Source organism: Typopeltis vanoorti, chromosome 19 (assembly GCF_054136105.1).
Source record: "Typopeltis vanoorti isolate ZY-2024b chromosome 19, IOZ_Tvanoo_1.0, whole genome shotgun sequence".
Lineage (NCBI taxonomy): Eukaryota > Metazoa > Arthropoda > Arachnida > Uropygi > Thelyphonidae > Typopeltis > Typopeltis vanoorti.
In genome coordinates this window covers 62978076-63003087 of record NC_143567.1, presented here as the reverse complement: position 1 = coordinate 63003087, position 25012 = coordinate 62978076, and the positions used below count along the sequence as shown (strand labels likewise).

General features: G+C 34.4%; 1 protein-coding gene across 1 annotated transcript in view; it reads right to left on the bottom strand.

Annotated features, from left to right (window-relative positions):
- LOC150096176 (monocarboxylate transporter 10-like) overlaps positions 1-17849 on the bottom strand; it is an 80014-nt gene extending 62165 nt beyond the window's left edge. The window contains exon 1 of the mRNA XM_090409238.1: positions 17056-17849. Coding sequence (XP_090265364.1) covers positions 17056-17530 — 475 coding nt within the window. The 5' untranslated portion in view covers positions 17531-17849. The remainder of the gene's footprint in view (positions 1-17055) is intronic.
- Between the last annotated feature and the right edge of the window lie 7163 nt (positions 17850-25012).

The following is a 25012-nucleotide window of genomic DNA, read 5'->3' as shown; positions in this document are numbered from 1 at the left end:
AATCTCCACTTCTAAAAGAGGGAAAACAAATAAAGCTATGACTATTTTATATGCACGATTTTTTTAATGCAGAATCTTGCAGGAACTTTATATAGTTCATTAGGCGTGAGGGGGCTCTAAGGATTTTTTTTTTTAATTTATAATTTCTTTGTATTTTTTTATTCATTTTACTTGGTTTGGAAACCCTTCTCTATAGAACAAACAGGAAACGTTTTCAAGCTACTTCAGCCTCCAAAATAATAGGAGCGGTGGTCTCACAACACACACTGAGATTCATCATACACCTAAAGACAGTTACAGATATCCATGCCCACGACAGGATTCAAATCCGCAGCCTGTCGGTTGGAGAACGATTATATGAAGAGAAAATACAAAACTTTTGAGATCATATCCAGATATACGAAGCGTTGGTATCCTGTTACGGAATGAACCTAAACCCAATGAAAATTATTCACCTTTTAGTGTTTTTAAGGATTAATGTAAAATTTAGAGATTACAATATTTATATTTAAAGGCTTTTTTAAATTAAGGTGACTGATCTAATCTCCTACGGAGATTACATGCTTTTGTTTTCGCTTTCTCTCTCTCTCTCTCTCTCTCTCTCTCTCTTTCCCCGAGAATCTCGTTTTGACTACGGCAATATAGACAAACTGGCCACAGAAGACACGCCCTTTTAAGGACTTATAGTCATAATTACTTGAACATCTAACTCAACAAATCGGTCTAATAGGAATCTATGGATCTTTTAATGTACATCTCCAGTTTTTTTTCTTATATCGGCCCCTGTCATTTTTCTGTGAATGTCACCTATGAGAAGTAAAATTATAGCATATTAGTACAGTGGGTGAGATATGGGTTAATAATCCAGAAACATTGGTGTAGAGAACAAATATGGAAATTTTTCAAACCATTTTTACTAGGTGATAGTGTTAAACTGTGGAATGTTAAACATCTCCTTCTTAAAGGCATTCATAAACACCAATGCTTATCGTGGGATCCGAATCCATGGCTTTTTTGATTGGAGAGCGGAAATGCTATCCATTCAGCCAACCAGGCAATAAAGATTGTAAACCATACAGTACATTTAATACCCTGAGTAGGCTAAGGGTTAAGTTATTTAATTATAAACAATTTTGGTCCGAAGACGGAAATTATTAAATGACTTTCATCGGATATACCTTCTTTGTTTCCTACTTGCTTTTTCTTTTAATTACTTATTTATAAAAAATGAAGAAGGCGGAAGTGAAGTTTGGGTAGTTCTAGATTAATAAATTTCTGGAACCTAGACAGAAAATTCTTTCTAGGTTGGAGATCTTCCTGGTTAGAACCTGTTGGCCATTTAATTCTTCAGCCACAAGAATTAACAACAGTTGTCTAATAATGCAAGTCAAATTTTCTTTTACAGAGACTGCTGCCATCAAGTTGCTGTCTTTCCAGATTACTTTCCTTTGTTTCTTTAAATTTGATGAAATTGGATGTTACAATTGGATGAAAGATTTTTTTAAGATCCGTAAATTCTTGAATATTCTTTTCCCGACACGTGTGTGTTCCACCACTTTAATTCGTTTTTTGGAAGACACGATGATGCTTTCATTTTGGTCTATATTCTTGTTAACATATTATTCCGTATATGTTGTCTTTCATTTATAGAAAAGAAATTTATATCGGACGATAGCTGAAGAAGAATAAAAGTTAAATTCTTCCTTTTTTTTCCAAAAGATATGTGTGCAGGCATGCACGAACACAAAACGACTTAAGATAAGAACTAAAATATTCTTCGTTTAGTGCTGGAAGAAATCAGGTACAAGTGAATGGATGTCTACTTGAAGAAAAGCAAATGCACTGAAATTGTCAATTTGGTTGTCCGAGTGGAAAGTGTTTCGGGTTGTGGATTCCATTGTCCATGGATGTTTAGGAAATTCTGAAGATAGAAAATGTGAGTCTCCTAGTGTGACGCCAGCATTTTTTTTTTTCTTTCTTTTTTTTTTTTTTTTTTTTCTGGTGCCATCAGGCGGGTTAGAAAGTACCATGTTTAGTCACTAGAACTGGATTCTCCGTTTAATCCTTAACCAATCTATGTTAAATGAGCCATAGCTTGTCAATATTTTGTCGGTAACATCGACATAAAAACATAGACCTTGTCTAAGTTGAACTACATAAAAAATTAGACCTTGTTGGTGCTAATAATTAACCAGGTATCATCCTCCAGAAACCTCTACATCCTCCCGACTATCACGATTATAGCGAATGATAGGTGGTCACCTATCATTCGCTAGATGGGTGAAGTAACTCTTATGACCAACCCATCTTCTTTCAGAACGTTTCTGCAAACACATTAGCAGTAAAGCTAAAACGTCTTTTGAAATGTCCATGCAGATACGTTATACATGACAATACAATATATGCGCACGTTTTCAAAATATAATATTTGTTTCAGAACAAATATACTATTTACTTATTTTTTACAAGCGATCCTACCTACTATGGATTAAAAATATGGTACATCAGTACCAGTCGGTCTGATACTAAAGACCAGATTACTCACATTTGTTATGAATTGCATATTATTGTTTGTTTTAAGATAAACTGACTGCATAAACTTATTACATAGGACAAAAGTAGCTGTGATGAATAAAGATAAGTTAATCGAACTCAGTTCAACTTCAAATCAGGTTGAAAGAAGATTAAGCCTAGTTTGTGACTGACTGCTGCTCCACTTTTAACTCGAGGAGAATTAAACTTAGCATAATACCAAACGACACTGGATTAATGGTTCAATGAAATAATAAACAACTATTCACTTCATAAAATACTCTGTTGCTTTCTTGAATAACATTTTAATACCAGAAAACACCGCTGTTGATAAAGATCATTCACGCGATTTTGACATTTATCGCAGTATTAAACGCATCCATCCATTAGTTTTGATCAAGAAACAGTACGTAAGAGAAACTGTTTTTAAGTTCAGATCTGAAACCTGAATGCGGAATTAGTTCAATAAATTGAAGTGCTGTGCATATTTTCTTCCGTGTGTTTGTAGTAAACAGCGTTTGTTGATTCTCAATAGCGTCTGCCTTGCATCATTGAAGTCCACCATAAACTTCTTTATGATACACACTTTGGATGAAAAAGGCGTAAAAACCACCATTAAATGGAAAAATAAAGCCACACAGTTGGAGAGCGCAAGCATGTATATTAATAGAAGATTATCAGATAGACAGAAAGGAGGCGTAACAGTGCGTTTCCGTTAGTATGACAACGGACGCTGTTCAAAACTGTTGAAAACAGGAATAAACATGAGATTCAGTTAGGCTTGGAGATAACGGGAGTTTTTCACTGCAAGCGGGAAAAAGTTAATTATCCAAGGAAGGCTTGCTATTCTTGGAAAGAAAAAGCAAGAGAGAGAGAGAGAGAGATTTCTTCTCTGCTATTTGACTTATCTGGTATCCTTAGATAGACGCCAAGAAGTGCAATGTCGAAATGGATACTGCACGGTTTCTTAGTTTTAAAAGTCGCATTAAAAAATTCATGGCATTCCACAGTTTTATTTGATATCCGGAGAATCGGAGGATAAAGTTACTGACCAATCATAAAACTTTGATAGCTCAATAACTAGAATTTGAATTTCACCCATTTCCGCCAATCAGAAAGATCAAAACATGCTTTTGGTTATTTCAAACTTTCAAACAAAATAACATCTTCGTTAAAAGTTAAAAGAAATAATTAAAATAAATTCATTCCCAAAATATATCCAAAGAAATAAAGACTAATATACACAATTAAGCATTTGTTATTTAAAAAAAAATTAAATGTGACATTAATAAAATTAAATTTTACAATACATTATTTTAAAAATTAATAATCATAATTTGAACTGTTTTATTAACTATTTAACTATTATTTCATCAGAATCTATGTGTCATCAAAGCGTTTGCATGTGGTAATGAATCTATTGATCGTGTATATCTTCAAAGACGGCAATTATATTATTATTTTTACATGATGCTTCCCTGGAGTTCTAGAACTTATCGTGAGAGGGCGCTCCACATAAAACAATACAATACAATTGTTTTTGTATTCTCTTTGCACTCTCGCTTCATGTAGTTTCAAAATTATAATCAAGAATGCAATTTCAACTAAAAATTATTACCTTTCACGAATACGCGTTTTGAGAAGAAATATCGTCTACCTTATTTAAGTGGTAATTCTACCTCGCAGGAGATGTATTCTCAGCAATTTTATAATCATAATTGCCCGACTGGTTTGCCGAGTGGTTAGCGTATCCGTTCTCTAACCAACAGGTAGCGGGTTCCAATACAGTAGTGAGCGTGGACGTTTGTGATTGTCTTTAGGTGACAGATGAAATTCATCGCCTGATGCGAGACCACCACCCTGCTTATTGGAGGTCTGAAGTGGCTTGAAAAAGTTCCACGTTTGATCTCTAGAGCAGGGTTTCGAAATATGTAAAAAATAAATAAAAAATACCAAAAAATAATAATAATTAATTAAAAAAATGGAAAACTCAGCCCATCATGCTATTAATGTATTATAGGCTTACAACCTTTCGTCAGCGAGAATCACAAAAAAAAAAATAATAATCATAATATTGAAAAAAAAAAAAGAGAGATAATTCGGTTAATTTAATCCACTCCACTCCTATAATCATTTATGCAGTAGAGTCGATTAAATGTTTTATATAAATAAAATATTTAATTCACTCTATTCAATAACTGATTATTTTACCATTAATAATAATTTTATATGAAATAATTTTATATAACAGAAATATGATTTAAGTTCGTCTAACAATGTTTGCTGGTATTCCTGTACCATTTTTGATTGTGTTATGTAAATTCTGTCTGTTATACAAGTCCTAATGATGGTTCTGAGATTCCTAATTTTTACTATACAAATACGAATAAGAGACATTCGTTCAGTTCCTTACGTCTTTTAAGAAAGTAATTTCCAATAATCAAATAAGATTTTCAAATGCAAAACAGACATCATTACTATTATTTTTCATACAAGCAAAAACGTTTGAGGGTGGTTCGCGAAATACAGAGCTGAGGAGGAGACAGGAATGTAATACGAGTAGCTCAGCTAGTTTTCCCAGACCGAAAAATAAATAAGTATTAAACTCGATGGAGACGATACATGTGTCGGCTTTCTTCTGATGGTTATTTTTTCCCTTCACTAACTGTAGATTTACGAGACAAGATAAGACTCTGTAAAGCACACTCACATACACCGAAAAGACAGAGGTACATAATCTATACACAAGTAAAAATCTATGTTTTTCTAACGCACAGAAGACCTACAGAGAAGATGATGGGAAGTAAGGGCGATCTTTCATTATGATCTATTACTTGTCATTTCGTTGTTATCATAAAGTGGATGACATTTCTGTTTACATGGTCCTACCTTATTATTCCTTTCACGCAATAGCTTGTACTACCAGCTAAGCTTCCCCTTCGTACTGCAAACATTGGTAATAGAAGTTTTTTTCTTTTTCTTTTTTTTCCTGGCCACAGCTAAATGGAAATATTTTGACAGATGAAAGTGCACCATTGAAAGATAGACGAAGCGATATGTTACAATCGTGGATATTTGTCACCCCTCTGAGTTCTCGGTGTAACTGGAGACTGAATTATTAGTAACCATTTGCAAGGTAACAGTTACGCACACTTTATAAAGAGAACTACGGATGACATCAGACAATAAAACAGCTTCAAATAACAACAAGAAAGTGATTTCCAGCTTTCTCTATTTAAGTTTTAATTCATCGAAAATTTAAATAATTCTAAATTCAGTTTAAGCAAATGCACATTTAAATAATGGGATATTATTTCACTAATTCCAGCGATTCATTATAATGGACACAAGAGGGAAACTAAGATGTTAAGAAGATGACGGCCTGGTTTGCTAAGTGGTTAGCGGCTCTGTAATCAACAGACTATAATTCGAATCTCAATGTAAGCATGCATGTTTTATGAATACCTTTAGATGGTAGATGAATTTAGTCTCCTAGTGTTCAGTGTATTACCCCACTTATTGGCCTGAAGTGGAAAAAGTTTCGGTTTAATCATTAGAGCAGGGATTCCAATATATATATATATATTTAATGAGTTGATGTGTTGAATAATAAAAACTGATGGTAAAAAAATGAAAGAAATTAATAAAACTAAATAACCATAAAAATGCATAGACTAGCAGATTCATATTTTTGCTGATTTTAAGTTCGGGCCAGAGCTTTAAGACAGAAAAACTATTCCTTGTAATGCAAATACAAGGAATATTGCTATAAAAACTAATATTTCCAACGCACATACCACGATTTCTGTTGAAATATAGCAGAAAGTCATCAACGCTGTTTTTTAAGTCTAATAAGTAGTTCTTTATCCTATTACCATTATAATGTGAAAGGATATTATGAGCATTGAGATGTTTTAATTATTTTGGAGAACATCAAACCTCGAAAAGCATATTTCATATCGTAGATATTAGTCTGTAAACATTTTGACAGTCTAGAATTTATGCAGAATATTCCATCGTTATTTCTAACCAAGCTGCGTATTTTATAATTTTTGGTCATAAATATGAAAAATTCTTCCCTTTCCGCATATGACTAGCTAAGCCACCAAATACATTCATAACTAATATTCATATATTATATATATAGACCAAATTTTTACGATTTTACGATATTTCTAGTATCCTTAAAGGGAAAAACTAATTTATTGAGCGTTACATGCCATTCATTCTTTATTGTTGATTCAAGCAGCAAATGGACCCTCGGTACCTCAGTTGCTAATGATGATGCTCTTCGGTTGAAAAGACGCGGATTCGAATTCCATGTAGGACGCGAAGAACTATAAGGATTTTAACTGAAAGAAAGTTAGTCGGTCTCATATGGAGATGGGGTGGCGGGGATTTTGTTCCCGTCAGCTGGAGTTTTTTTTTTTTTTTTTTTTTTTTTTTTAACGGGCAAACCAGCAGAGAATACAAGCAATTAGGAGGAATAATACACCTGTCAGAAGCGGTAGTTGTTTTTGCCGTAATTCAAACAACAACAACAACAATGAGCAAGTTCTTCTTAGGTAAGCTTTGTATGCTGCAATAATTTTAGATGCTCTTCCAAAAGACTACGAACGAGATCGTCTGGAAATACTAGAAATATTACTCATATTCCTATGAGCAGCAAAGGTTACCTTAATTGCTAAAGTCATTTGTTATTCGGAGGAACTTGAAACGTTTAAAGGTTAAGATTTATACAGTTAGCTTTCTCAGTAGAAACGAATTTTCATTGATTTTTTGATGTTTCTGAGAAGTAATCAACATCATGCCAATATGACAGAACTCCTAATGGAAAAAAGAAAAAAATCGAGTACAGCGCAAAATCGCACAACCCCTTATGAAGTTAATTCTCCTTAAGTGTATGTAAATGACACGAAATGTAAATTTTATTCCTTGTAACTTTTCTTTCTTGCATAACTGCATAGAAATCAGAATACATATACTGTTTTTAGTATCGGATAATAAATCTGTTTACTCAAAGAAGACCCTGCCACATTAAAAGAACAAATGGTTTTCAGCCTATTTTTATAATAGCTGACATTTTAGGAAGAGGAAATGCATGAGACTTGTTCCTTTTAGTGATTCCTACACCTTGCCGACATTAACTAATAAGAAAAGGGTTCCAAAATTAGAACGCGTCCTTACATCTGTGATTGATGACTGCGGCAGTGTTTAAATAAGAAATTTCAGTGGTTGGCAACACCCCCAAAGGCGGTCAGTATTAAGTAATTAAGCAGGAAAGAGGCGGAGCATAGTTTAATTACATTTAGCATGGTATTATTTTGTTTCCTTTGTCCCACACCCATTAAAACAGCAATAATAATATGAAAAGAAATGTTCATATTAACTACAGCATAAGGACAAAAAGCAGGAGATTCAGAGACGTAAATGTGGCTTGGAATTGGTTTTTATCGAAACAGAAATTTTCCTGTCCAGGATTTAGTTACAGGCTTTCCTCCATAATTTCGAAACGTCTCCAAAATCGCAACTGTAATTTTTGTAACCAAACTAGAGCGCGAATAGCGCTGATATTTTGGCTATTTCGTACTGACGAGATATATAATATGCTCTTTCAGCTAATACACGTGATCAGAACTATTGTCATGAAAACGGAAGTATAATATAACCTCACATCTGTCTTAGTCAAACAAAAATGTAATTTTCTTACACAGAGAGATATGTTAACATTTTAAACAAATACAAGCACATAAGAAAAACTATTTTTATCATTGAAGCGTGGATAATGAAAGAAAGTTACCAGTATTCAAACAAGGAAATATAAAAAAGAAACGAAATGTAGAAATAAAAACACTAGTGATTTTCATATTTATATAAATTTTAAAATCGTAATTGTGGATTTGCGCTAGCAAAATATATGCAACAAGAATCAAAGCACGGTTTGCAAGTCTAGTAGTTTATTATTTAATCAAATGATCTTACAAGCAGTCATTATTAAACTAAACAGAATGAATACTAAAGAAAGCAGACGATGCCAAAACATTAGAATGGAACTAGCAGGCCAAAAAATAATTTTATTATAATCAATGACTGTTATTCGAGTTAATGGTTGCATCAAATTTCAGCATTGTTGGTAAACCGTTACAAAAGTACTACCGAACTGGGGAGGGAGAGGGAGTATAAAGAAATATTAGAAACTTTGCACATACTAACTATACAAAAAAAGGGCAATGTCATGATTTCGTATAATATATTTATTAAAATCCAAATCAGTTATTTTTAAACACATTTAGAGAATAAAATACTTTAAAAGTTAATGGCAACACTAAGTCTTTAAACTGTTATTTAAATTATAATATGAAAGTCATTTTGCAAAAGAACAGCAGTACTTAAAACTTCTTTAAAATTTCCCTAATAGAAGCAAATCATTTGATTAATTCAGTAAAACAGAACTAATTTATGCTTAATAGCTTTCAGTAATTTACGTTTATTTTTTCCTTCCAGAATTGAACAGGCATGTGGAGCCAAAATGGAATTTTGGCTCCACATGCCTGTCTCTTAAAACGGCAGTCGATCAGATTTCTTGAGGATTTATGACGCTTACTTAAATCAAAAATATTCATGCACACAGTGATTTCATAAAATAAACAGAATTAAGAAGAGATGAAGAAAACTTCTTAAATAAATGGATATGCAGAAATGAACAAAACATGGACAACTGCAAATAACTTCAACTTGTCAATAGTCGATTTTCATATTAAAAAAACCCTGAAAAATAATGATAAAAGTTGGATATAGAATTATATTAAGGATTTCATTCTTAAGAAGAATGAAACCTACCTTCTATTGTGAATAATAAGTTTATGGGCAATATCCTGTTATTTAATTAACAAGTTAAATCTGTTAGCAAGTTTACCTAACGCAGAGGGCGGAATTGAGCCGTGTGTTCTTATTATGAATTCGGTTTAGTCCAGAGATATTTTATCCTATACAGAAACTATACTGATCGCGCAATGTTATTCCTTTCAAACTACATCTTTGCAATAATTGTTTGTGGCAAAGAACGTGTTGTAGGATGTAAAGGAAGCTACCATAAATTTTACCATTATTTAGAATCCAGAAGTCATGATTAGTTGCGCCAATGAGCCAAATCTTTACCAAAGTAGTCTCGCATTATCACGCTAGCACACGTGTTGTGGAAACACTTTACGATATCGTTTGTGATTGACTACGTTTCCTAAAGCTAAGATTCTCTAGGCTCCGACAGCGAGATGAGACAGTCAGCCTTTTCAGAGAGCATCAGCGATCAATTAGTATTTTAGGCTTGGTTTGAATCAGTATGTTTCTAGATGTTTTTTTGAGGTAGATCGTTTCATTCCCAGTGTGAACCAACCACGACTCTGCTCACCGGAGCCCTGAAGTAGCTTAAAAAAGTACCATTCTCAAGAACAAGTTCCTAGTTCATTTAATTCTTTGTCCACATACATAACTAAACTGCTAAAGGTTTCCAGTGTTTCGTGGATCATGAAATTACCATGGTATTATCAGAACACATTATTAAGCCAAATTTATAAACATACAATATGTAGGGTTTAAATGGTACTCAAGAACTAAGAACCTTGAAAGATGATCAACAAAGTATGAAGGCGATTCATAAATAGTTCATATGAACAAGTAATGAGAGAGAAGAAACTGGGTTTCGTTCATATTGATACGTTTCTTCTCAAGATCTTTTTTCGAATGTCACTGATTTAAAATCACTTCTATGAGATGGAAGTTGTACAAAGTTTATTTATTATTTTTCGAATCAGTTTCAACGTAGATAGGAGTCACATTAAAATTTTTCTTGCCAAATCTGATCATATGCTTTAAGGGATATCAAGAGCAACCTTTTCAGTTTAATTTTTCCCAAGATATTTCTTCAAAGGTGAACGACGTAAGCTGCATCTCTTATGATCAAAATGTCTACGTATATTATGAATTTATCTATTACCTTAAGAGGGAATTAAGTAATAGTGAAGTAATTTGTTGGTAATAATTTGTCTTCCTTTTTTTGGAATGAGTTGAAGAGGGATAATATCCAAGTAGGATAAGTGATGGTGGAAAGTCGTACAAAGGCGATATAAAGCACTAATGGAAAAACAATAAGTGCACAAAATAAATACAATGCACATGCAATCCTTTATTTTAAGACTATTCTATTTATATCATAGTGAATTCCTTCAGGTTTAAGTCTTCATGTCTTTCCGAACAATCCGTTTCAACTAAACGGGAATTTTAAAAAAAAGTTTTAAATTTTAGACTGATTCTGGTATGTATTTTAAGAAATGACCTTCCGAATTCTCAACCTCGCTGTAGATATTGTATCTCGCTATATCTTGTAAGTATTATATCGGAATAATATTTCCGAAGAAATGTCATGTATTCATCCTAATTAAGTAATTCATCCCAACTTTTTGAAAGTTATTGTTATAAATGCACCTCTTTAGGTTGGGAAATCAGAATTATGAAAAGGAAAAAGAGAGACTATCATACAGATAAGTAAAACCAAACTGGAATAAAGTGATGTACGTTTGGTAGAGGTATATGTAATTAAACATATTAAAGCCTCCATATTTTCAGCACTGCATTAGAGCCATTGAATAGTAATTAATGAAGGAAGAAAAACAGAAAATTCTCGACAGGATGAAGATCGATTGCTACCTGAACTCCACCTAAACGTCAGCACCAGCAAGAGGAATATTGGAGGTCCCAGGGAAAGGGAAGATAAGTGATAGGTAGAATTCAAAAACAGGGAGGAGTTTATGATGACTTAATTCTTGTTAGTGATAACGCATAAAAACTATAACAGCTCGGCCAAAATAAGGCAGGACATCAGGAGCTTCGCTGTCATTTACCATTCATATTCCCTCTCTCTCTCTCTCTCCCTCTCTCTCACCACACAATTACCATGAATATGCGCACACATTTACCAATTCCTGAATTCCAAAATAGCAATGAACGTACATTGCTTTGACAAAATCATCTAAATATAGTGATCTTCCAAAATAAGTTTTCTTTTAAATAAAATTTCTTACAAAATAGCTATAAAATAAGAAGTATAGGAAGGCAGAGTCCATTTATCGAGTCAAAATTCATTGTGCCCCGTGCGAAATGTTTCCAAACTTAAAAGTGGAGTTCCTATTTTTTTTATTTCTTGAACAGAAACAATTCATAATTCAGAACTCCTCCACAAAAATTTAATACAAGTACACGGTCACTGATCTAAAATGCTATAATTTTACAAAGGAATCAAGCACCTACTGTTGCTAGAAAACATCATAAATATAAATTATAAAATCATGAAAGCAATAGAGAGCACTACTGAAGCTGAAGAGAGAGAATAACTGAAACAAAAAAGGTATAATCAAAATAAAAGAAGACAGACTTTCGTAACTTAGTCATAAACTGGAAATACGGGTTGAAATCCAGTACAGGATACATGGGAAAAGTTTAGATGAACTTTTTATTTATTTACCTAAAGGCAAATTAGCTGATTTCATACAAGATGCAGGGTCTTCCTCCCAGAACCTTGGGTTTTTCAGATTAAAACAGGCAGTCAACGGGCAAACCAGATAGAAAATAAACCATCATATCCGACAAAGCGGATATGATTAACCTCCCTATAAAGTGGTGTTGTTTGGTGGTCGTGACAGGCCATTGAGCCTAACACATTAAGAGGAAGATGAGATGTAATGAAAGAGACCTCCCATTACTCTTCCTGTTTTAAGGTACATTTTTCAAAACTAGTAATATTCGACCAATTAAAATGAAAGAAATGCTGTTGGGTGCTAAACGTTTGATATACGAAAAGATTCTTGTAAGGTTCTTGCTTCTGATGAGGTGTGGACCATAACGCACATTGTCATTATAAAGCACTAACCTAGGAATGTCGAAGTTGGAAACACTGGCGACTTTGGATAAAGTCAGTTTAGTCAGAAAGTCAGTTGTTAATTGAAGAGTGAATGTAATTTATAGGCGCTACTCTTCGTCAACGAAACTTAAAAGATGATTTGGATTTTACTAAAAGTAACTAGAAAATTCGTTTCTATCACAGCAGACCGTAAGCAATTAATTTCACCAGTTCATTTACCGGTTAAAGTAAATAATAATAATAATAATAATAATATTCAATACCCCTTCCTTACACATATAATTTTCTTATTCTATTCTTTTAATCGACGGAAATAGATAATATAAGTGAATATAGCTGGAGAAGATTTGAAGATAATTAGATCAGTTACATTAATAAGCATTGCTAGTTTAGAGCCCTTCCATCTCTTAAAAAAAAGTACGATAACCTAAAAGCAAACATACCGAAAAGATGGTGATATCAATATTCACTTTTTATGGACATTAATATCACCATCTATTCGGTATGTGTTTATTGATAATAAAAGAATTTGCCTTTGCAATTTTTCTAGAATCCCGGGAAACTTAATTCGAGGGATCTTTTTTCGTAATGGGCTCATTTTGCTAGTTTTTCAAAAGGTAATTTGTTTATATACTTGGTGTTCTATATCTAAGATTTAACTTAAGTTAGTATCTTCGATATATTTTTCCCATATACCATAAAATAAGCAAACTTTAAACGAAAATGTGCAAATTCTTCCTAAAGTATAGGAAGAATTTGCACATTTTGATAGGAAGAAACATAATAATAATATTTTGAAATAAAACATCTTTACTTGTTTCGGTATATAATGACGCAAAACAACAAACAGCCAATCAGATTAAATCCCGCAATGCTCACCTTAGATTTAAGAAGTTGCATAAATCAATAAAAAGTTATTTTTAATCCGTGCTACATTTAGCGAGGGTTGATGCAAAAAAAAAGTAATTGTATAAAACTTGAGAATTTTAGTTAGTAAATATAGTATGCAGTATAATAACACTAATTCATATTTCTCTGCGATATTTTGCAATGCAACAACTTGTCTGGAATATATATTATACCATAACAGGTATGAAAACGATCGTACATTACCATAAAAGGTATGCTTTGCAAACACATTTTTCCATAGTAACATCATCAATGATCATGCAGCTGTTAGAAAATGTGCTTTGGATAATCTACTTATTATAACACAATTTTGTTTCATTTAGAATCGTTTTGACACATTTTGTATTAAAAATGGTCCGAATGAAACTAAAATCAAGATGACCTCCAACAAATTTTGCGCCCACTTATAGTAGTTGAAATAAGTTCTGTTTAACTCATCTTTAAATTTAACGCAATCGGCTTTAGTTTATCGATCCCAATATCTCAATATTTTATTTACCATTTTTTTTATTTGGTGAAAGGTAACTTTTATGTAAAATTAACACTCAAATTTGACGGTTATTTGTAATGCTTTGATGTAAAACGATTAAAGGTGTATAATAGATTTCTAGAAATTAAAGAAACATTTTAAAATTACTAAATTATTTTATCCTATTTTAAATATAAATATAAGTTACATATATATTTCAGAATAAAATAATGTAATTTCATTTTTAAACTATGAAGAATAACATTCGTGTTGTCATCTTGCTCAAACTATCAAAGAAATACTTTCATAGATAAAGAAAGAAAAATTCCTTCGAAAGACTCCATTTGGGCTCTTAACTTTGCACGATCAGTGCAAAGATAATTAACCTTGGACTGAGACTTTGCATTATTTCATAAATCAAGACAAGCGATAAGAAGTATGAGAACAGAAGACATTCGAGTAACGAAGAGAATTGAAATCACGTGATTTCACCCGAAGCAGGCAAATACCCATGATAGTGCACAGTTCTTAACTCTATAAAACTGTTAAGACAATTGTAGAAAAACACTTTAAGAATCCTATTAACATTCAAACCGTGTGCTAAATTGGTTTCCACATTCTGTCAATTTGTGTAATTGTTTGTGAATAAATGCAGACATGTCTGGGAGCTGTTTGATAACAAAACGCTTCATTTTAGTGCATCACTCAAACATGATGGCATTCAGGCCAAAACGAATTCCAGTCAGACCTAGGATAACAACCCTCCCTTCCCCCCACTTCAAAGTCACCGCTCATGTCATAGGATAAACACTGACCAGCGTTACTGAGTTAAAAGAGGAATCATTCAAGGAGTATTAGGACGTTTAGATCATCATGTAGAGGAAAAATCGCGTCAATACAAAAGGAAGGAACACATCAAACACTTCCTCGAAACAAGATGGCATCTATGATCATATAAAAGGCAACGACCGTTAACAAAAAAATAGGAAATCGCATCGTTATTTACTTTCTTCAACAGATCATCTCTCGAGTCTCATTTAAAACTGAAGAGGCATTAAGCGAACAAAAGAAATAGAAAGTCATATGAGAAATGGTCAGTACATACGGCGAATGTCGTTTTCAATACGATGCCGTCGTACCATTCTTTATTTACAACAATAGGTCTTTGATTTGAGAGAATGGACCTTGATAGTTCGCAAAGGAGTTATCGAGTCTTTTAAAAGGCTGCTTAAATGGTGCTATTGCAGAAGCGGATATCCTAATGACTGTCTGGGAATTTTTACCCTGTCAGTGTGCTTTCATTAAATTTCGGTTCGTTTTTTCTTTACTTTAATTTTAAAAAAAAAAAAAGTTCTGCTGTTATAAGGAATTAATTTTCTTGCTCATAAATTAAAAACAAATAACTCGAATAAGTCATTGCATCAACGTCGTGCCATCATTCGTGAAGAATAATAAAACTCAAGAAATAAAAAAAAAAACATATGCAAACACTTTTGCAAACTACAGCTACATTTTGATAACGTCCTACGTTTATTTACGGAGTTTGTAAGCAAATACATGATTTGCTTACAATGTGCTTTACGATGTTCCGAAGGCATCTTTATGCAGTGTTCTCGTGCAAACATTTACTCATTATCAGAACACAGATTGACTTGTTTTCAACGCCTAAATGTTCTGAAAATTTTACGAATAATTCCGGTTAATTTTACAATTTAATTCGCAAATCATGTACTGTTACCAGACTAATTGAGATGAACAGGTGTCAATCGGTTTCCTCACTAGCAATTGTATTAAACAAAAGCCAAATATTTTCTAGTATTTCTCGAAGCTAAGCGAGAGTGAGTAGTATCATCCATTTGGTTATTGATTAGGTAATAATGAAATTAGTCTAGCGAGCGCTGGATGCCGAGTTTAGCTTCCTTGACTGCTCTTATCAGTCAACGACCAGAGTCGAGGAGTTCTAGTGAGATGAAGTGAGGATGAATATAAGCATTTGTTATACATAAGTAGCATATTAGTCTTTGATTTAATATTCTAAAGGATATATTCGAATTACTTTCAGACGTTACGTTCTTATTGTGGTTTAGAGACGTTATTTATTCAAGAGATCGACACAGTTTTGTTTCTTCTTTTTTAGTGGAAAATATATTCACTTTTCGAAGACGTTTGTACTTTCTGTAGGGCGAATAACTTATAGTTCAAAATGTAAGTAAAAGAAAATCAGTTCATTTCGTCCACATCGGGAACCATTAAAACTGAAAAATGTGTGAAAGTCTCGATTCAGTTTGTATATATTTAAAAACTCTACCTAATCATTTTCTTTAAAACAAAGGTTCTTTTTTAAACTCAGAGACAGAAAATCGTTTGTTTTCTTGAACACTTTCATTTATGTTTCTTAAAGAGCGCATTCAAATGGCACCTCAGGAAACTATTGATCCGCTCTTGTTTCTGAGCATTCCTGATATTCTTATCAAGAGTTCCTTTCTAACTACCCCTTACATGTGGCAATAAATACATCAGCCTGGCTTGCCAGCTATACAAAGACAGAAAGTCTTCTTTAAAATTAAGAAGCTTTGCAGATAAACATGCAGGAAATAACTTTACTTCACCACTTATCGCTTAATAACTAGAATACAGGATCTATTATGCTCAGTGTGCAGCTATGTTAATAAATAATTATACGTGTAAATAGAATTTAAACAGCTCTGTAAATCTATAAAGTAATTCTAGTTTATCTATAAACCCTAGTAAACTAAAAAAACTACTACATAATAATAGTAAATACTTTCTTTCATCAAGATATATTTCGGTTGTTTTCCATCAATGCTGCTTTGGTCATAATTTTCAGTTTTCAGCGATACAGCTCTGAAGCTTTTGTATAGACAGATCGATGGCTTACCATTAGACCATATGGTTCAGTGGAGCTACTTAATAGTTGATGTGTAGTAGCTTCGCTTGTAGTTCTAATACAAGTACGCAGACAGCCATTAATTGTATCATTAAGTTACAATGCACACCAATGGGTTTATACGGCATCGTAAACTATGTCCACTGCCATTTTTGATAAGTATTTGAACGATAAGAGACAGACATTACATAGATGTTAGCACATAAGAGTTAGAAATAGTTTTCGTAGAAATTCACTAAAACAAAAAAATCAGTTTAAAGTACAAAACCATGTACAACTTATAGTGGCATATAACAATATATAACAGCAGCATATTTCACTTACTCGCTTCTATTGTATATTCTTTACCAAACTCCCTGAGGACTTCCACGTACAATACGCCATACGACAGCTGTAACCCTGTGGTCATCATATGCACTATAAATCCGCAGGTGCAGATCAACCATCCCCATCCTCCTTCGGGATAGTAATGTTGTCTAATGGTAGAAACCTTTGGATCGGCATATTTTTGAAGAGAGGGCCTAAGAGATTGATGATCATGTCTTCTTGATGGGCTTGGGGGAGCCGTTCTCACGCATCTCCTCTCGAGTTCAGGGGTGTCGGTGTTATCGGATAACTGCAGTGCATCCTTTTCTCTGTTCAATAGGTTGTCATCGAAGGAAAATTGCCCGGATGGTCCGCTAAGAGGTCGAGTTTGGGGTTGAGATTCGTTCTCTCTTGAAGGCCTCAGAAAATCTCCGTGGCTTGAACTTGGTGTCGGAATCCCGTCGACCGCTTCTCTAGCGGAGTTCTCACCCATATCCTCAGTTGCGTACGTAAACGGATGAGGGGGATGTTGCGGAAAATGAAATAAGTCAAAGTTAAATAGATTTTTTCAGTGATGAATCGGATACATTTCCATCTTTTGTTCTTCTCTTGCTTGGAGCATCCTCTTCTCACCTGTAGGATCACAGCGGAGTGTCAGAATTATGAATGGGTCAGCAAGAAAGAAGTGTGGCCCTCTCATCTTAGTTTTTCAGAAAATATTACCCCAATCACGTACATGAAACACAAACGGAAAAATCAAAACCACCAAACTGACGCAGTCGCACTGGGGGTGGTCGGTTCCCTAACCGCCATCTCGCGCGCGTTGTTCAAGATGCTGTCTTCCACGTGTCTGCGGTACAACCCTCGGAAGGGTGCCTAGAATGACCACGCAAGGCGACATCGCCGCACACCGAGAGGCACAGAACTGCACTTTGCTATGTTCGCGTCCCACACTGTGCGTGCCGCCACTAGCCGGCGTTTTCTTAAAGCTCGCGCGCACTCTCGCCAATGAGCTGCTCGCCATACTTGCTGTGGGGTTTCCTCAACCCTACAGTAAGTATTGGTTGAAGAGAGGAAACGGAACATTGCAAATTATCGATTGCTTAATCACAGTGGCGAATATAGAATTAAACAAAGGATATGTGAATAGACAGATGGGAAGAGATTTGTTTTCTAATACTTAAAGATTGAATTGGATGTCTATTGAAGTGCATGTCTAGTGTGTGTGTGTGTGTGTGTGTGTGTGTGTGTGTGTGTGTGTGTGTGTGTGTGTGTGTGTGTGTGTGTGTGTGTGTGTGTGTGTGTGTGTGTGTGTGTGTGTGTGTGTGTGAATATACAATCACCACTCTAGTTTTTATACTTAAGTCTGTAAGCTCCCGTAATCTTTCACCTCAACTGCGATCTGCGATGGGCTTAATGTTGCTTTTGACATGGCACAAATTTGCTTCCGTTCTCTAATGCGAGTTTTCATCTCTCTCTGTTGCTCGCTGTCTGCAGCTTTCTCGGAGATGTCAACCCTGTGACACGGTGGCTTTCATTCATTAAATGACTAACGGTGGGAACGCTCAAACTGTGCATGTCTTAGAATACCAAACGAAATTCATGATTTGTACTTAATTACTACCTTTCGACTCCAGGTTCTACACTTGAGACAATACTAAGTGCTCGTTAATTGTATGGCTTACGGCGATCGGTAGGCATCCTTTGGAAGCTGTCGCTTGCATCCTTTCGTTATGATTTCAATTGCCATCTGGTTGTATTCATGCGGTTCACTCACTGAAGATGGTATGTTCAGATCTCCCAAAATCACATAACTGCGAAAAAGAAAAAAGTCAAATTAGTAGGCAGCAGCAATTTTTTTTTTTTTTTAACTACTAATTCATGGGAGGCAAAATTGCAAAAACAAAAACTGAATGAAAATCAGAAATGGTTGTATTTAGAAATAATGACAAAAGCAATGCTTGGAATCAGCTCACTTGTCAGGCAATTCTTCAGCAATTCACTGAAAACGTCATTACAAAGATATCTGCTTTACTAGGACATCTTTCATTGCTTTTCTAAAATAAAGTAGACAGATAGAGATAAATGAGGAGGAGGAAGAGAAGAAGAGACTGAAAGAAAATAAAGAAACAATCCTGATTCTATCTATAAATAATCAATAAAAATAAGATCTATTCAAGTAGATAAGTTTGAGTATAAAGAATAATCAATGGTGGGTGTCATCATTCAACGTGGCTTCCATTGAAGCATCTCTAACACTTCTCCAGTTTCCTAGCAACATCAAAAAGAATGAAAAAAGGCATGTCGAGAGGGATAAAAAAAAAAAGCAAATCTTGTGCAAAGTAACAAAGAAGGTTGTAAATGCTAATTGCAAAAACAGAAAGTCAGGAAAAGTATCATGCCTGAATTGAAGGTTAAAAAGATACAAAGAAAAACATTTACCTTTAAATCTCGGTAAATTGTAAAATTTTAGAATATACCCATGAAGAAGGGATTTTATTACTGAGAACTGTAGTAAAGGGGAGGATGAACGAAAAAAAAAAAAAACAGCTTGTTCGGTGAGTTTGCGCTGGACTGGATAGGTGGTTGCCATAGTGTTATAACCGGTTCAAAAGAAAGTGAAGAAATAATTGGTTCTGGGAGGAGAAAGGAGAAAGAAAAAGAGAGAAATGCATATAGAAAATGAATGCAGCGAAAAGTTCATGAATAACAGACCAAAGACTTTTTAAATTCAATTTAATTACTTACGAGATGTTGTTCTTTACTTTAATCCCGCGCTTTTAGATAACATTTTCAAACAGGTCGTAATCAAAAAATTACACTTACAGAACATTATTAGGCACATAAAAGGATTGTGGAAGTTTCGATGCTAGGGGCAGGTAGCTTTTGGTCTGTTATTTAGGAACTTTTCCCTGCATTTATTTCAATCACCATTGAGAAATTTCTGATATATAAAAGGTGAACTGTTTATTGAATCGTCGGATATAGTAAGGCATTTCAGACAACTGACAAGTATAATCGATTAAAAGAAACCATTTGGAAACTTACGAACATTAAATTCAAAGAAAGTGACTTCAGTTTAAGGTTAGGTAATTAAACTTTTCAGAATAATTCATTGCGATTAGGAGAAAGAAGGTGATGGCGCAGAAGTTTAACATCTTTAGAATGAGTATTAAAAATGTAGCTTTTAAATTGAAACACTCATGAGGAAATGGTCGTAAAGGAAAATGATAAATGACATTCAGCCAGGAAGAAAAATGAGTTGACAAATTATAAATGATAATTGTTTATAGTTAATATTTATTCAGAGTCTTCGTAGCTCAGTGGGTTTCGACGATACTCTCAAGCTGAAAAGATCTGCGTTTCAATGCCATCCAGGATGCGAAGAACCTTCATCAGAGTTTTTCAACTGAAGCTGAGTTAGCCGGTCTCATACGGATGTGGCAAGGTTTTCCTCCAGGAAACTCGGTTTTTCATTCCGCAAAACAGGCAGGGCAAAGGAGAACACGGGCAGTTTATATACAACATATACTATAGGCACCGAGCTGATCCTCCTCTTCTGGAGTAAAGGTTAGAAAATTCAGTTGTGTTTGGAACGTTAATGGCCCATAGGGTCCTATAGCTAAAACCATACGAAGAAGAAGTAGTCATTCATTATATATTCATTATATATTTTTAACCGTAACATTTTTATAACGTTTCAATTTTTTGCTGATAACTTTATACTTTATTTCGTTACTAGTGCTTTTTATAATGATTTAAGATAAAGTCATTCGAAATGGTTAAATTTTTAATTATGACATATTCTAACAGAACGTATTGAAGTCCTCGAAATCATAAGAGGCTATCTCACTCCCTTACCATAGTCTGGTAGAATAGGAACATAGGAACTAGTGTGTGTGTGTGTGTGTGTGTGTGTGTGTGTGTGTGTGTGTGTGTGTGTGTGTGTGTGTGTGTGTGTGTGTGTGTGTGGTCGGGCCAGAGTCTTTTCTTTACAGGACAATAAACCTAAGTTTTTGGGATAAAAAAAAAGAGGGAACAATGAAAGGAGGACTTCCTCCTTTTATCCTTTTATTGTTACCTGGAGTTTCCCCGATATTAGCAGCGGCGATGGCGAATCTTGCAGGTCCATGTCAGAGACAACAGGCGTTTCGTACATCATGGCTTTAAGGTCCCCCACAGAGAGAAATCAATACTCGATAAATCAGATGAGCGTAAGGGCCATGCGACGGGTCCACCACGCGCAATCCATCGATCCCTAAAGGACCTGTCCAAACACTGACCCACAGAAATGCCAAAATTGGCTGGAGCCCCGTCGTGTTGGAACCACATCTGCCTACGCACAATCATTGGAGCATTGTTCAGTAAATCTGGCAGAACTTCTTCCAGAAAGGTCTGATACTTCTGGCATGGGCCGACTAAACAGTCAGCAACGATACCTGCCCATACATTAATGGCAAAGCGTTGTTGTACAGCATGTGATCGCACAGCGTGTGGGTTCTCATGGGCCCACACATGAGCATTGTTGTGATTGATGACCCCTTCGCTGGTAAACGAAGCTTCATCTGTGAACAAAACACAAGTTGTAAAATCCGGATCTACGGCACTTTTCTGCAGAAACCACTGCGCAAATTCCACACGTCGAGGATAATCTTCGGCCATCAGTAACTGGACCCGTTGCAGATTAAATGGATGTAAGGATTCAGAGTGTAAAACGCGCAATACACTGAATCAAGGTACTCCCATAGCAGAGGCAACGGCACGTGTGCTTGTTTCTGGATTATTGCCCATCGCATGCAACACCTCCTCTTCCATGGCGGGATTTCGCGCCGATCGTGGCCGCCCACTACATGCCTGCGATCTCTGAATGATCCATAGTCACACAAATTCTGATGGAAATATACGCAAACATTTGGTGATGCGGTACACATCTGTTTGGATACCTTTCGTGTACATTCGTCAGCTAACCAGTAAACGAGGTGCAGCTCAGCATTCGTAAAACGACGCATGTTCTTCGTACGACGTCGAAAGCTTCAATGTGGAAGCCCTAGTTGCTCACCTGACGAACAGCGCCACCTATCCTTTTCGGATGGCGTTTCCGGTCATGCTTTCCTACATGAATATGGTTGATTTTGATGTTCTCTACCTCCCCCTCAAAGTTTGTACGTAAAATTTTGAACCACCCTGTATATATATATATATTGTCATCCAGATTAAAGCGCCCATATTATTGGAATGATGTATTGCCAAGGACACAGCTGTAATGAAAGCCAGCAGCGTATTTGGAATACAAAGACCATTTTAGGTCCGGTCTTTAATAAGCAAAGTAGTGATGTTTTACAGGATAAATAAGCCGCTCAAATATCTCAAGTTAGGAGAGAGAGTATGATTTGACCTTTCTTCGGTAATGTTCATTCTTGCCAATAGTATATTATCGGAAGCACTGAAAGTGGTTGACATAAGTATTATTTAAAAAGAACAAGAAAAAACAAGAACAGATCACTTTTTTTTCCAACTCTGGTTGGAAAAGCAAAGAACTCTTTACCACGATATATTATTAACTATTCCCAAAGTAGTGATATGCAATTAAAGAGCTCTCTCTCTCTCTGTGTGTGTGTGGTTCAAATCTGCTGCAAACAGCAGTTTGTCTGAAGAAAATGGTTTGGTTTTACATCTGGAGTTCGTTGAAATTCCGACACCACACCGAATTTAAGACTCCAATCTCACCTGAATATGGACTTCGTCAATAGTTTAGATTTCCAGGTGAGAGTTTGAATTGAGCTGGAACTGCAGTGCGCGCGCGTCGTTCTCTTGAAAAACCCATCCCCTTCTTCTTCAAGGCATTTTTCTGTTCCGGCTTCTCTGGTCTTTCCATCTTGCAGCTGGTCTTCCTTTTCCATTTCTCTCTCTATTCCTTGATCTTTTAATTTACGCTATAAATATCTAGCTGTCTTCTGAGGTTTTCATTTCTTATATGGTTCAATTTTGTGCATCCTTTTACTGCTCGTAAAAATCTTACTTATGCAGCTTGTCCTATCCTATCCTCCTCCTCCGTCTAGAACGGGTTGAGTCCCCCTCCTAATGAGAGGTTACTGGCATATTAATACACGTCGACGACGTGAAGATCCTTAAGCTCCTCACGTTGTCGACGGGAATCGAACCTAGGACACTCTTCCTCTGGCATATAGTTACGAAACGCATAGCCACTAGGCTAACCGCGCGGACTCTACAGCTTGTAGTTTACTTTTATCTTTCTTTTTAACAGTCCATGTTTCTGAACCATATAACAGAGTGGAAGTGGCCATCACTTTATAACATTTTAGTTGAGTTTTTTTGTCTTGCTTTTTTATTCAGTGTCCTTTTTTTTGTTCCACAGATTTTCTGAAATTTATTTATTTTTTTCATCTTTATCTTTTAGATATGTTATTATGCAACAACCTAAACAATTAAATTCTGTCATCTGTTCTATTGTTTTATTTCTATGACTATTTTTGATCTAACATAATCCAGATCTTTAAATTTCATGACTTTTGTTTTCTTTTGTGAAATTTTTAAATTATATTGATGGCTTATTTTGTTTAATTCGTAAACTGATTTCATCTTCATTGTCTTGTAATGTAATCTGATCATTTATATATATTGAATATATATATTCAATATATATATATATTGAATAGATTTGGAGATAAGCTACATCACTGTCTAATACCTTGATTGATTTCGATCGCTTCTGTTAATTTATTACCTAACTGTAACTGTATTTCTGCATCTTTATATAAACTTTGTATAGCTTGTATCAAATGTAATGGATAGCCTTGTTTTTTAATTATATTCCATAATTTTTTTCTCTGTGCATTTTATCAAAAGCTTTTTAGTAATCTATAAAGGCCATATGAGTCTCTAAATTAAATTCTCGTCTTTTTTCAATAATTTGTTTTAACACAAATCTTGTCTATACACGATCTTACATGTCTGAAACAATTTTGTTCTTCTGAGAGTAGATTTTTTGCAATATTTGAAAGTCTTTTATTCGAGATTTTACTGTATACATTTTGTAACCTGTATTTAATAAACTTATTTCTCAGTAATTTCCACAATCATGTCTCCTTTCTTCAATATAGATATAATCTGAGATTTCGACCAATCTGATGGAACCTCAGATTAGTCGAAGTTTTCTATTTTTTTTATACTTTTATTGCTTCTTTTAGTTATTCTAATCTGAGTAGTTCTATATCAATACTGATTTCTTCATTATTATTTTCTCTTAATAAATTTGGGTCATACCATAAATTCTTATAATGTTCTATCCATTGTTTCTCTTGTGTTATGTTGATTTGTGCTGTATCTCTTTTTTCGTTGTTTAACTTAATATTTTGTAGTATACGTCTTGATCTTTCATATATGTCTTCATCTATTTTATTAATAAATCTGTCGCAAGAATCTTGTTGAGCTTCCTGTACTACAGGATTTTAGCTATATTTCTTTTGTTTTTTTTATTTTTCTTCTGTTTCCTTTGTATGTTTTCGAAGGAATAATTTGTATGCCATTCGTTTTTCTTTTAGTGCATTTTCTATATCCGTGTTTCAAAATATTACCTAATAGTACTTGGAAATAAAAAAAGAAAACATTTAATTTTTTTACCAAGTACTTCAGCGGCTGCTTTATAAATTACTTTTATTAAAGTGTTCCATTCTTTTTCTATATCTTCAATGATTTTGACTTTTTTTAGGTAATTTGTTAATCTTGATTGATACAACATTCTACTGCTGTATATTTTCTAATAGATGTACTTTGTATACTTGTTCTATTTCTTGTTTTTGTTTATTCTTATTTTCTTGCTTTCTCCATTTTGTTAATATTTTTATTTCAGAAACTACCTAAATAATGATCTGAAAAAATTTTACTTCCTCTGTAAAGTGTATACATCTCTCACACGTGGATCTAGTTTCTGATTAGTAACGTTATAATGAATAGA